Source organism: Stegostoma tigrinum, chromosome 2 (genome assembly GCF_030684315.1).
Source record: "Stegostoma tigrinum isolate sSteTig4 chromosome 2, sSteTig4.hap1, whole genome shotgun sequence".
Classification (NCBI taxonomy): domain Eukaryota; kingdom Metazoa; phylum Chordata; class Chondrichthyes; order Orectolobiformes; family Stegostomatidae; genus Stegostoma; species Stegostoma tigrinum.
The window spans coordinates 13,360,813-13,374,964 of NC_081355.1; the positions used below are offsets into that span (position 1 = coordinate 13,360,813).

Sequence of the window (14,152 nt, forward strand, 5' to 3'; positions counted from 1 at the left end):
TATACAAATAGAGAGGGTTTCGGAAACATCACAATTCCCAAATACAGTTAGATCTCAGCAGGTAAGCTGCAGGTGCTTTAAATGATCGAAAGAGATTTGAAACAGTGGAATAGCTAGACAGGTTTGAATCAAAGCAAACTGGACTAGCATTGTATGGCATGTTCTTTATTGTGTATTGATATAGGAGAATAAATTATACACATTAAGTTAATCTGATCACTACAGCCGTTTTATCTGTACACCATACTTAAGGGTTTACATTCTTGTCTCATTTCACCAGTCTGCCTTTATACAGAGCTTAAAATGTATTTGAGAAAGATGTACATCCAATTCTGGACACGTGGGGAGACCTATACAACTACAGATTGCTGTCACAAAATTCAGACATGCAGCAACATCTGTTTTGGATGGTTTCTGATGCTTGTTACATCCAACAGAACATCCACAGCACATACAGATTTCTGCTGCAAATCACGTAAAAAGCATCCTTTGGGGAAGTGTATTAGGAGCACCCACAAGAAGTTTGCAGAGTATAAATCAGTGCTGACGTGATGCCAACACTGTCATTTTACACCTGAACATTTCAGCTTATGCTCTCTTAATCACACAAACCTGAAAACATATTTGTAACTAGAGCTAACCCCCACTCACCAATACTACATTAAGACAAGAGGGGTCCTTTCAGGTTAGCCACATTTCAAGGTAGTCACCACTTCAACACTGGAAATGTTGGGCTTGAAGGGCTGTGCTGTGCAATGTCCTCAATAAAGTTGGTACAGAACTCCACACTCCTCCAGCCTCAGCAGAAGCTGGTGAGCACTGTGACCAACGCAGCAAGGATTTCCTGTGCATTAACATCAACTTTCCACGACAGTCTACACCAAAGACTCAACTCAGTCCTTGGTACCAGAACTTGGCGTGTGACTGTCTCCTGGTTGTCAGTCACTCATACCTTGTGTTTTACCATGTGCATAGCCCAACTAAAAGCTATCCTCCAAATCAGATGCAGAGACAGTATCTGGGCTGGTGACTGACAGGCAGAGATTGAATGGCACAGTTTCTTCACCATAATCCTTTCGCTATCCACTAACATCTGGTCAGGTGGCACTTTGGTGAAAAATGTGCAAGAAGAAAGGCACACGTTTGCATGCAACACCATCTGCAACTTCTAAAGTCAGAAGCAGCTGTGAGAGAAGGTGGAAGCAGGATGCGTGAAGGAATATTAGGTATAAGCATCCCATCACCTTCTATCATTTCAGCCTCGCTGGCAAGGGCATTCTAATGCTATCGAGCACCATCTCCTCCAGGGGTTAAAGACAGTAGCCACACTTGCCCCAACCAGTTGGGTTGTGTTTAGTTCAGTTCCATTTTGCCCAGCAAAGAATGCAGCTTTTAGTAGTACAACCAGTTTGTGTACATTCACTGCCATTATTGACTTATTGGCAGCGTATCCGAGCTATAAAATGTGTCAGAGAGCCATGCAGCAGCTCAGATTGCGTGCCAAAGTTCTGGACCAGAAACATTAACACTGTTCCAGTCCCAAATGATGCTGCCAGACCTCTTGAGCGTCTCCAGTACTTTGTTTCATTTCTGACTATCTGCAAGCATGGTGAATGAACCTGTGAATGTTTGTTATGAATCCTGATTGATAAGAGGTGCTTGATAAGTGAGTGAGATTCATTGAGCAGTGTGCAAGGCTAAAATATGGAGTTGGTGGAATATGGCATTCATAGAAAATTTTTTGTAGAAGGTGAATTAGAGTTGTGCAACATTGCACCTGGTTCCTGGGGTGTGATCCCTGGCATCGACTGCCCATGTTTATCTTGTCCCACTGCCTTGACTAAGTTTGCCTGCAGGACATCCAGGTCCCCTGGCTTTATAGTTATCTCTACTCACTAATGTCACATTAGAAAATCACGTCCTCACACTCTCCGATCCTGTGCCACTAGTGCTTCCCAAGTTAAAGTCAAATGTAGAAGGTCTGCCGTAATGTTCTCGAGCCATAAGCCATTCTTCATTGAAGTGCTCCGCACTGGTTTTAAGTGCTGTAGGCTTGTCATTGAATGTGGTTGGCCCCACATGATTTCGGGCTCCAGTAAAAGCATGTGGTCACCCAACAGGAACACTAAATGTTGGCTGCACATTGCAATCACGTAAATTCGCAGCTGCCTTCAATTGGAGCAACAGGCAGCATCTGCAGCCCCTTACATGTTCAGGGTCAGTGAATTAAGCCACCCAATAAATCCATTTTAAAAAACTCCCATGAAACAAATTAGCAAAACCAGACACTATCAAACCCCGGAAAAAGTATTCGGGGCGGTTCATAATTTGTATCATAATATTTTTGCTGTGATAAGTATCACTTACACAAAACGCCGAAGATTTCATCACAGAATCTCTCCAGAATAGAAACAGGCCATTCAGCCCAACGAGTCCATGCTGCCCCACTGAAGAGCATTCCATCCAGTCCCATTCCCCTACCCTTGTATTTCCCATGTCTAACCAGCCTCACCTTAACATCCCTGGGTACTATGAGCAATTTAGCACGGCCAATCCACCTACTCTGCACATCTTTAGACTGTGGGAGGAAACCCACGCAGACACAGACAGTTGCCCGAGGCTGAAGTCGAGCCCCGGTCCCTGGCGCTGTGAGGTAGCAGTGCTGACCACTGAGCCACCACGCCACCCAGTTCCTGTTACTACCCAGTCACTACAGTTCCTGTATTCAGTAATAAATTTTACCGATCCAACTTTTGTTTTCATCATCATGGCTCATCGATCTCATTTCCTTGCAACAAAACCTGCACGCCCAAACTGTTTTTAAACAACTGCATTAAAAAGAATAACAAGCTGAAGAAACAGAAAAACAAAAATATTTCAAACAATATACTACAAAGGTTTATAGGTTTACTTCTGTTTTTGCGTCAAGAACGGTCATTGGTGTTCATACCAACCATCGGTCCTCATTATTACTGTTGTGTTTCAACATGTGTAAACAGAACCAGTGATAACATTGCTGTGATTTTCTCTTCATAACAAATCATATTGTTAAACTACCTGCCTTTCAGGCTCATCTTACCTGAAGGAGGTATTCTAATTTTAAGCAGCATTTGTGTAAGTTGGTGCTGTCATCAGTGATCGGCTCACCATTTTCCTTGTGTTCTCGATTTAATTCTGAAATTGCATCTTTAAAGAAAAACAAACAAACTTCATATTATCCAATGCTAATATTAATACTCAAACATTAACACCTGGCAGTCCTAAACAGAACATCTTTCCCCACTGTTGCTCTCATAATCCACACGTTCTTCTTGTCATCAGTGTTACGTTATTGCTGTCTTAGTGAAGCTGCCAAGGATCCTTGTTCTAAATACTAAAAGGCATGCTTTCTTTCATATAAGGGCAAATACATTTCTCAATGTTTTATGGTGAGGTGAGTTATCCTGCACTTCCACCAATAAGGCACAAGTTGCACATGCATCACTCAGCACAGCATTCCAGACTAGAGCTTCATACGGCAGCTTATTTTCATGTTACTACAACATTCATGGATTTATGCAAATCTTGCAAAAAGAAGGGCATCAATAAGCTGTGACATTTGAATATTAGCAGGGCATATTTGCAAAAATTCAGTCTTATCGAAGAGCGTAAAAGCAAGGAACAGATTGGCAAAGCACTCAGTTTAGACAATTACCGTAAGTTAATTGATTTCCTGCTTAGAAGATGGCACACTCTTGCAGAAGTTATTTAGAGAACATTTAAAGAAAAAACCCTTGTGCCACTTTATCAGATGATACCATCAAATCTCCACTGACAGCTATCACCAAGTTCCCATATTTAGAATGAAGAACAAACCAGTGCACAAAGCCCACAAGAGGCAATGCTCTAGAGGAGACTATCACTGACTTTAATGCCCTCAGCTACAGGTCATAAGAAAGAAAGGAATTCTGACCTGCATTTTCTATGGTAGAGGTGAGGAGTAGAAGGGTAGCCCTGACCTGGTGACTAAATACAACAGCCCAAATTTTTGCCAACAGAGAGGTTCTCTGTAGTGGTAAAATGACACAGCCTGAAAACAGTACGAACCATTTTTGCCGGGTCAGGGGGTAGAGTCAGACTAGGTTTTACACGTGCATCTTTTACAGGAGGTAGCTGGCCATTTAAATCACAAGCTACCTCCCCGAAGCAGAATTGTGGCATCATTATAGTATGGATCCTGGAGCGTACACCATAGATCCACGATGTGCAGGTCTGAACTGCGTGGATTCATTTGGATTGGCAGGCTACCACTTTGGATATAGTCCTAAATGGCTTTGGAGTGGCTCCGGTATCATTTGGAGGTTAATTACTTCTGTGCATTGTTGACTGAAGGGAAGACAGTTCCAATGGATTTAAGCAGTTGTTTTTTCTTCTGAACATACTCAGGTTGGCGATACACCCAAGTATATTTTTATGAACGAGCGCACCTTTCAGTAGAAGGTGATCTACTATACAGAATGTTAGTATTCTCTCTGCCATGTGTGGATACCACTTACTGTCGCACAGCATGGCAAAGGGGGAAAAGATGCTGGGGCAAACAACAGAAATGGCAAGAGTTTGCACCAAGCTGGCATATGGGTAAAAGGTGCTGGTGACAGTGAGTGTGCAAGGGGTAGGAGGAGTAAGATGGGATGGGGGGGGGGGGGGGGGGAAGGGGGGTTGACAGCTGGAGAAATGTTTGGTTTTATTCCTTTATGTTAATTTTTAAGACAGTGCCGGGATGATTGGGTCAATGATCTGAGGTGCGGCACATGGAGCTTAATTTGGATAAATGCGAGATTTTGCATTTCGGTAAAACAAAGGAGGGCAGGGCTTCTACACTTATAAGTAGGGCCTTGGGAGCTGTTGCAGAACAGAGAGACCTGGGGTTCAGGTACATAATTCCTTAAGTTTGTGTCACAGGTAAACAGGGTGGAGGAAGGCACTTAGCATGCTTGCCTTCATCACTCAAACTTTTGTGTACAGGAGTTAGAAAGTCATATTGAGGTTGTCTGAGATATTGGTGAAGCCTCTCCCAGAGTCCTGTGTGCAGTTCTGGTCACCTGTTATAGAAAGGATATTATTAAGCTGGAGAGGGTTCAGAAAAAAAAAAGTTACCAGGTTGCTGCACGGATTGGAGGGTTTGAAATACAGGGAGAGGCTGGGGCTTTTCTTCCCCACCAAGTGGGCTGTAGGAGGTTGAGGGGTGACCTTATAGAGGTTTTAAAATCATGAGGGGTATGGATAAGATGATGAACAGCAGGTGTCTTTTCCCTAGGGTGGGGGATTTCAAGTCTAGGGGGCATACATTTAAGTTTAAGAGGAGAAAGAAAGATTTAAAAAAGGACATGAAAGGCAACATTTTTTTAAAAATGGGGTGGTTTGTGTGAAATGAATTTCCAGATGAAGTGGTGGACGTAGGCACAGTTACAACATTTAAATAAAAAAAAATTTGGATAAGTACATGAATAAGAAAGGTTTGGAGGGATATGGGCCAAGAGCAGGCAGGTGGGTCTAGGTTAGTTCGGATTACGGTCGGCATGGTCTGGTTGGATGGAAGGATCTGTTTCCATGCTGTATAACTCTATGGCTCTGTACTCAGTCAACATGGAACCCAGATTGGTCCTCAGTTCTTCCTGAGTTTCCCAGCCTAGCTGCTAATCCATCCTACACCACCCACCCGCACCTCCACTCCCCTCGAAAAGTCACAATGGGGAGCACAGCAGCCATTTTCTTAAAAAAAAGTCAGATTTATGGAGACCAGAATTCTCCCACCTCCAAGCTGTGAATGAAAATAAAAATCAGAGTCAAACAGGCACCATGAAGGGCGCCCTGATCGATTTTCAGATTCAAGACACTTTTACCACACTTCGAGTCAGCCTGCTTATGTTAACAAATTCATGACCCACTTCAGATTAAATCTGCTGAGCATCTTACAGCTAGTTACTAAATGTACTAGTGCTGAATTATATGGGTGTAATAGGAAGATCGCCAATCCCTCACTACGCAAAGTTCAAGACTGTAGACTCCCCTGATTGAGACCATAGTTCCTCTCAGAGTTCTGAGGACTGTATCGGATGTTCTCAGTGTTGCCAATGCTAACTTTCTGGTGACTGGTCAAGGAGGATCTGGTAGACAGCAGACAGTCGCCTGTCTCCATCCTCAACACCAGGAGGTGCAAGATCCACTGACAGCCACAAGAAAAGCGAACGCTCGTTCTTCACTGGGTGATAAATATAGCAGCAGTAACATTGAAAAATTGCGCACTCTATGAAGTTATCCTCTTCCCCATGAGAGTGGATTACATGCGGAGACATAGCAATCCTTACCCTTCAGGTCTCTGATTATCCTTTGGATCTGGCTTTCTCCAACAGATGCTGCCATCTTTGCGGTTTAAGCTCCACCCGTCTATAACCTGTTTAATGCACAAGTATTTTTGTTTAAGAAATATATCGCTATAACTTAAATTCAACAAGCTGCAGAATATAGAAGATTGAAAACCATAAGATATGCTGCACCAAGGCTCAGTGCATTATTCCCAACATCATGGACATAGAAGGGGGCAGGAAAAAAGGCCTGTGGGATGAGTTATTTGGGTGGAATGCAAAATTTTGCTTTCCTGACAGCAGGTTCAGAAACGGAGTTAAAAATCAGCGGCAAGTTTGTGGTGTATCAAGCATTACACCGGCCCGTGAGGGGTTCATGTTCCTGATACATCTAGAGACATCTTCTCACCAATTCCTGGAGCAAGTGAGAGCCAGGACTCCAGCTGAGGGGTGAGGACAGTACCACTGTACCACAATAGCCCCCAAAGAAGTTTAGAGGGATAATCAATCCTTTAACAATGCAATATGAAAGTTTGCTTGTTTGTTTGATTGAAAACAATCTGTTTCAGATATGTTATAGCACACCTCTGAAGCAGGTGGAACTTGAACCCAGACAGCCTGGCTCAGAGGTAGGAACATACCACATTGTAACATATTTGTATGCCTTGAATATTCATTATTGAGAGAACTTTCACTAAAGTCCTACCCTCAATAAAAATCAGCAAGTCTCAAGAATCTCACTAGTTTGTTCAAAACGAGTTGTGTTCGGGTTGTTTTATGTGCAAGTTTCTTGTAATTGAATAGCAGGAGAGGGGAAGGAGGAGAAGTATGGAATCTTGCATGCAGGTTCAGCATTGGCCAGAGACTGAATCAGTAAAGGGAGTTGTGAAGTGAGGTTGGAAGCTTGGAGGATTGGAAGAGGGTTCCAGGAGAAGGTGGAGGGTGGGTCAGGGGCATGGAGGACTGAAGTGGAAAGGCCAATTATCCTGGTACGATCCAGGGAGGTTGGTGGGGTGATGTAAAACAAGGAGGGATCGAAAGGCCAAATATGCCCCCATCTCAAAGTAGCATCTTTACAGGATTTTGATTTTACCTGTTATTCCCTCTGATTGAATTATCCCCTCTGAGATTGTGATGGGCATTGTCTAAGAACAACACATTGAAGGGAAAGCCAGCTAAGCCTGCAAATGCAGCTATAGCCCCCAAAGGATAGGTACCCTCAATACTGGGCACTAATATGGACATTCAGTAAATTTGGACACAAAAACATTGCATTGTTTCTTCCAGAATAAAAAGGGAATGCTTCCAACTTCCTCACAACCATTCATATGTGCCAACTATGAGTCTTGCCATCACATTTAGTTCTCCAAGTTAAGCAACAAACAACAATAACGTACACATGAACCAAGTGAAGCCAACATGATGTGAAATGTTTACTTTTAATTTTGGCGAACACTTTTGTGTTCACAGGTCTTACTGTAATGGTACTGGAGCTGGGCAGGAAATGGCCAGTAGTGATGCAGAAACTCTATTTGAACAGGAGATGGTTTTATATGCCTTCGCTCAGCAGCTTTATTCACTGAAAAGTTTTCCTAGCTGCTAAACTGAATGCGCTCTCATACATTTTGAATTTTAATTTAAAAATCACACAGGAGGACATAAACAGAGAGAAAACAGGAAGTGGTACTCAGGTTCTAGTTTCGACATCAGAAATGGCACGCTCCTAGCTGCAGTTTGTCCTCTATTGGAGCAGATTGGCAGCACGAGATATTTGGGGCAGGATCTCTGTAATTCACTCAGTGATGGGATATTCTGTTAGTTCTACACCCTGTAGAAATCCCTCAAAACAAAACTAAACATTGGTAATTTACATGAATGGACAATAATTTGATTCCAAAGATAAAAGCCATTACACAGACTCAAAACGTTGACTCCAGCCTTTTCCAGATGCTACCAGACCTGCTCAGTTTCTCCATCATTTAGTATTTGTTTCAGGATTTCCAGCACCCATAGTATTTGCTTTAAATAATTGGGTCAATATTTGAAGAGATCAGAAAAATACCTAACAAAAGGCAAATCACAAACTTCTTCCTCATTTCCAATGTAAGATAGGGTAATAACATGACAGTGGTGATGGCAACCCAAGAACCAATACTATGACTCAAGCATACCAGCTTCAAAAAAATTCCCTTAGAAATAAATTTAACAGTAGACCAGGAGAATTCAGCAGATGAAACATATTTGGGTTTTCAAGAGGCCTTTGACAAAACGAGCAGAGCGCTCAAGTGAAAGCACACTGTCAGTGAACAAGTTGGAATATGAGTTGGAAGCTTTCTACAAACTAGGAAACAGGATCAGGTCAGGATTTTTACTGAGACTGACAGGAAGTGTGAAGCTATGTCTCTCAGAAACAGATCCTCGGACCACTGTTGCACACTATTTATGCAATTCAGATTTGGGAACTGAAACCACTATTTTAAAATTTGCAAGTATCAAATGGGGGAAGTGAGGATAGTTAATACAGAGAAAGATTGAGACAGAATATTTAAAAGGCCAGTAAGTCCTCAGAATGACATGTAATTGGCAACTGAAACTCAATACAGGCAACTATGAAATAATGCATGTTCATAAGATAACAAGGAGTTCACACAATCGTTAGAAAAATGAAAACCTGAAAATGGAGGAGGTAGAAAGAGAGCTGGAACAAAGAATCACAATTATTAACAATATTACCTTGGTTTAACAAAATAATAAACTAATGTAAAAATAAAGCATTTGGATTCATTTCTAGAGGAATTGAATTGAAAAGCATCACACTGAGACGTGAACAAATTTAATTTCCATATTACAAGAAGAAAATGAGATATTGACATGCTGGAGAGGACACAACATGCATGTACACAGGATGACACCAGAACAGAGAGATCATAACCATAAAGAAATTATAAGGAGCAGGAGCTTTAGGTTAAACGAAACATTTGGAGAACAATCTAATAAAGGTTTGTCATTATGAAGGGAATTGGATGGTGCACACATAGAAATGTTTTTACCACTTGTGGAGGAAGTTCAAAATTAGGTAATCTAAATATAAGATTCAACACAGAATTAAAGAAATAAAAAACCTGTTACCCAGAGAGTGGCTACCATACTATGACAAGTAGTATTTGAGGTGAATAGCAAGGTTGGACTTAAGAGGAAGCTTTATAAGTCCATGGTGAAGAAAGGAACAGAAGGACAAGTTGATAGGGTTTCATAAAGCATAGTAGCAAAAGGTTCCTGTGGAGCATAAACACCAATTTGGATGACTACAAAAACCATAAGACGTAGGAACAGCAGTAGGCCACTCAGCCCATCAAGTTTGTCCTGCCATTCAATGAGATCATAGCTGATTTGATTATCCACAGCTCCTCTATCCTGCCTTTTCCCCATGTCCCTTGCTTCTCTTATTGATTGAAAACATCTCTTTCAGCACTGAATAGACCTAATGATCGAGCCTTGCCAGCCATGTGTGGTAAAGAATGCCACAGAAGAAATTCATCCTCAACTGTTTTAAATATGCAATTCCTCATTCTGAGATTATGCCTTTTGGTCCTAGACTCTCCCGCAGGAGGAAATGACCTTTCTATATTAAAGCACAGTCAAGTTCCAAAAATCTTGTATGTTTCAATGAACCACCTCATTCTTCCAAACTCCAATAAGTACAGGTCCAATCTACTCAAATCTCTCCTCATAAGACAATCCATTCATATATGGTTTCTGCCCAACAACCCTTCACTAGGCTGCCTCCAGTGACAGTACATCTTTCTTTAGATGAGGATACAGTGCATCTTTCTTTAGATGCAGGGCTCAAAACTGTTTACAGTTGATCAGCTATGGTCTGACAAGTGACATGTATCGGTTTAGCAAAACTTCCCTATTTTTATACTCAATCACCTTTGAAAGAAAGGGTAACATTCATGCACCTTCTCTATTACTCACTGAATTTGGATGCTAGCTTTTTGTGCATTCATGCAATGACAAGCTAGGTCAAAAAGCTGGTTTCTGTTCTGCAAATTCAGTGCAAGATTCACACACTGGAAAGTAGCTTAATGTGTTGATATGGCTGTTCAAAACACATCTACAATCCTTGGTTTTATAGATAGAGCATAAAATACAAAAGCAAGGCAATCATGCTAACATGTTATAATTAATTATAATTAGGCCTCAGCTGAAATATTGCATTTAATTCTGGGCACCAGATTTTAGGAATGGTATCAAGGTCTTGGACAGCCATCTCAAGCTACTTACTACACAATGGTACCACGGATGAGAGTTGAGTTATGCAAAGACTCAAAAAGTGGAGGCCATTCATTCTACCACAAATAACAATTGCTTGTGAATCACCACTTCTTTCCCAGCAACTTTGTCAACCACATCTTCAGCTATTAAAGGCCCAACTCTGGGATGCTTTCAAAAAAACTGTCCCCACTACACCCTGACGCAATCTCTTTAAAAGGATCTGCTACAACCGTACCTCCTCAATAAAGCTTTTAACCCCAGCCCATACGGCTTCTCCTTTAGCTCAGTGTCTAATACTCTTGCAGAATGCCTCAGGATGTGCAACTACCACAAAGCAAAATATAAATGCAAGTTGTGATGGCTCTTATAGGGATTTTTAAAAATGCTCAAGCATATGAAGGTGTTGGTAACAGATCCAATGCTAACTTTCATCAAGATCCTAGATGAATTGAACTAGTAAAGACGAAGTATGCAGGATACCACAGAAGGGGCAATAAAGTGGTACCACCTGGATATCTCTGTCACAGAGCCATCAGAGACAGGATGGGCCGAATGATCACCTTATGATGATCGGGTTCCCTACTCCACAGGCCCATACTTACACTAATCGCATAGGCCTCACTTCTTTGACAGCTCTTCATTTCCTGTAAGCAGAGATACCAGGCCACAGATCTAGAGGGGAAAGAAGAGGCAATAGGAGCCACACGTTAGTGCCCTCATGATGAACCTTCACCAAAGCCGCCAACACCTTCTTATTGCAATAAGGAAGCTAATCACTCACCTCCCCCCACCCCCATAACCACAGCGGGCGCACACCAACCCAACTTGAATGCAGTCTACTGAGCGACGTGCCAGGAAACCAATCATCACTAAGACGTCAGCCGTACGCTGATAATTATCCAATCAGCGGCCGACAGGGGTGGGATTGTTTGTCCGTCAAGTTTGTGTGTGGCACGCTGTCAACAATGGACTGTCACCTGACCATCTGGGCAGTTGTCTGGGCTTGGGCTGTCAATTACAGGGCAGCGCGTGCCCGCTCCTCGGCTGTCAATCTTAGGGCAGCACGTGCCCGCGCCTGGGCTGTCAATCACTGAGCAGCCCCGGCCCAACATGTCAATCACAGAGCAACCTGGACCCTGGCTGTCAATCACTGAGCAGCCTAGACCTGGGCTGTCAATCACTGAGCAACCTGGGGCCCATCAGGTCAATTGCAGAGCAACCTGGACCTGGGCTGTCAATCACTGAGCAACCCGGGGCCCAACATGTCATTCACAGAGCAACCTGGACCTGGGCTGTCAATCACTGAGCAGCCTAGACCTGGGCTGTCAATCACTGAGCAGCCTAGATCTATCAATCACTGGGCATAAATAACCAAAACTGCAGTATGAAGGCACCTTTCTCATTAAGTTAATCTCTTTAATTTGTTTATTTGTGGAATGTGGGCATTGCTGGCTGAGCCAACGTTTATCACCCATTGCTCGTTGTCCTTGAGAAGGTGAGCTGCGCTCTTGAACCCACTGTGATTTCCAGCATTTTTGTTTTCAGTACAGATTCCAGTGTCAACAGTAATTTGCTCCTCTTGAGCCATTGCTCTCTGCCTATTAGGCCTTTTCAGAAGCAAATCAAAGACAATCCCTTTCAGGTGATCTGGACTCATCTTCAGGTTAAACCAGTTAAGAATGCAGATGAGAAGACGTGAGTGAAGCAGATGAGTTTTACGAGTGTCAACAATTGCTTTATGAACATCATCACTGAGCCCAGCTTTATATTTCAGACTTGTTATTTAAATTGAATTGCTAGTCGCTGTCATTGGTGGGGTTTAACCTCAGGCCCCTATTGCATTAGTCTGGTCCTTTGGATTACGAGTCCACTTTGCCATCAACTCCCCAATTCTTACTCATGCTGCTCAATTGCTGAAGGGTAAATGCGCCACTGACACTCCTAGCGTCTTGAACTGGTATCCTCCCAGCTAGGTTACCACCTTCATCACTTGAGGAATTGTGCTGTAGCTTCTCACCTTATTATTTTCCACTTCCTGCTGCCAATGACTAATTGTTGCAGGGGTCCTTATGAGTCACCAAACCCAACTGGACGTATCAAGGAGTTATGAAGGTGTCAAATATTTTATATTTCTTGGAGGACCTCATTTTTGAAGGATTGTGGATAAATGAATCGATTGAAGGTTTTGTGGGAATATCTGGAGTGGTTTCTTGAAAAGAGCTTGTTTGAAGGTTACTGTGGACATTGGACATTATTTTTAAACAAGGCTTCCTGTATGTGTCATGACAGGTGCCCACTGCTTGCTTTAGTGTGGATGCCTGCCAGGCCTGTTTTGAACAGTGACTGGCTTGGAGATTTTACTTGTTTTGCCTGGTCTTCATTGGAGGTAGAAGAAGCCTTTAAGGAGGGGCTAGCCAGCTGATCTCTCCCATTTTTGCAAAGAGACCGGAGTTTAGGGTGAAACCTATCTGTTCTTCTGAAAGCATGATTGAAGCAACATTTCAATATTGTGCTTCTTGTGTAGGCTGTGTCTGCAAGATTCCAGACTCAACCATATACGAGCAGTGACCTTACAGGGGTTTATAACATCATAAGGCGCATAGATAGGCTGAATAGCACAGGTCTTTTCCCTACAGTAGGGGAGCTCAAAACCAGAAGGCATATTCTTCAGGCGAGAGGAGAAAGATTTAAAAGGGACCCGAGGGACAACTTTTTCACACAGAGGGTGGTTTGGGTGTGAAATGAACTGCAAGAAGGGGTAGATACAGGTACAGTTAAACATTTAAAAAACATTTGGACAGGTGCATGAATGGGAATGGTGATAAGGGCCATAAGCAGACAAGTAGAATTAGTTTAGTTTAGGAAAGTGCTAGTTTGGTCGGCATGTACGCATTGCAGTGAAGGATCTGTTTCCATGCTGTATGACTTTATGACCCCATAACTTGATCACACGTGCAAGGTATCAGGGTAAAATTCCAGAACATTCTACACTTTATCCTTTTGTATTCAAGAATAACCCATTGGCAAAGCATTTTCTTTACTGAAAGCCAATCTCCTGAAAAAATATATTGTTTTTGTCTTACCATCTTGAGGGACAGAGTGGGGTGGGGTGGGGGGGGAAAGAGAGAGAGAGAGGGTGAGAGAGAGAGAGAGAGAGAGAACGTGTGTTGTTTGTGAGTGTGTATCTATTTGATTGTTAAGGTTATTTAGACAGATAAATATAATTCTTTCTAATCAACTGTCTATATTAATCCATTATTGCATCTTCATGGAATAAGTTTTGTTTTGATAATAAAACCAATAATGATGTTTCTTAAGAATGCTGGTTTTAGGATCTTTTTATTTCAAACCTGCTGTAAATTGGCCATTGCATTAACTGGGAAATGTGTTTATTTTATATTGGGACCCATAGAGTGGTGGGACTACAGCAACAAGATATAAAGACGGCGGACGCTGAAACTAGGAGACAGTTCCCGATGCATGCCATCTGAAGGCTAAGTGGCCTTGGACAGCCATCTGAAGCCACTTAC

The 14,152-nt window shown here is 42.4% G+C and overlaps 1 protein-coding gene across 7 annotated transcripts in view; it reads right to left on the bottom strand.

Annotated features, from left to right (window-relative positions):
• fyco1a (FYVE and coiled-coil domain autophagy adaptor 1a) overlaps positions 1–11,478 on the bottom strand; it is a 182,017-nt gene extending 170,539 nt beyond the window's left edge. For all 7 annotated transcript variants that reach the window (XR_007249958.2, XM_048556001.2, XM_048555993.2 and 4 more), the window contains exons 1-4: positions 11,404–11,478; positions 11,225–11,294; positions 6,348–6,433; positions 3,080–3,186 (exon numbers count right to left, since the gene is read on the bottom strand). Coding sequence is in view for 6 of the 7 variants with exons in the window: in XM_048556001.2 (XP_048411958.1) it covers positions 3,080–3,186; positions 6,348–6,402 (162 nt within the window). In the remaining variant the exon portion in view is untranslated. The remainder of the gene's footprint in view (positions 1–3,079; positions 3,187–6,347; positions 6,434–11,224; positions 11,295–11,403) is intronic.
• Positions 11,479–14,152: the final 2,674 nt, after the last annotated feature.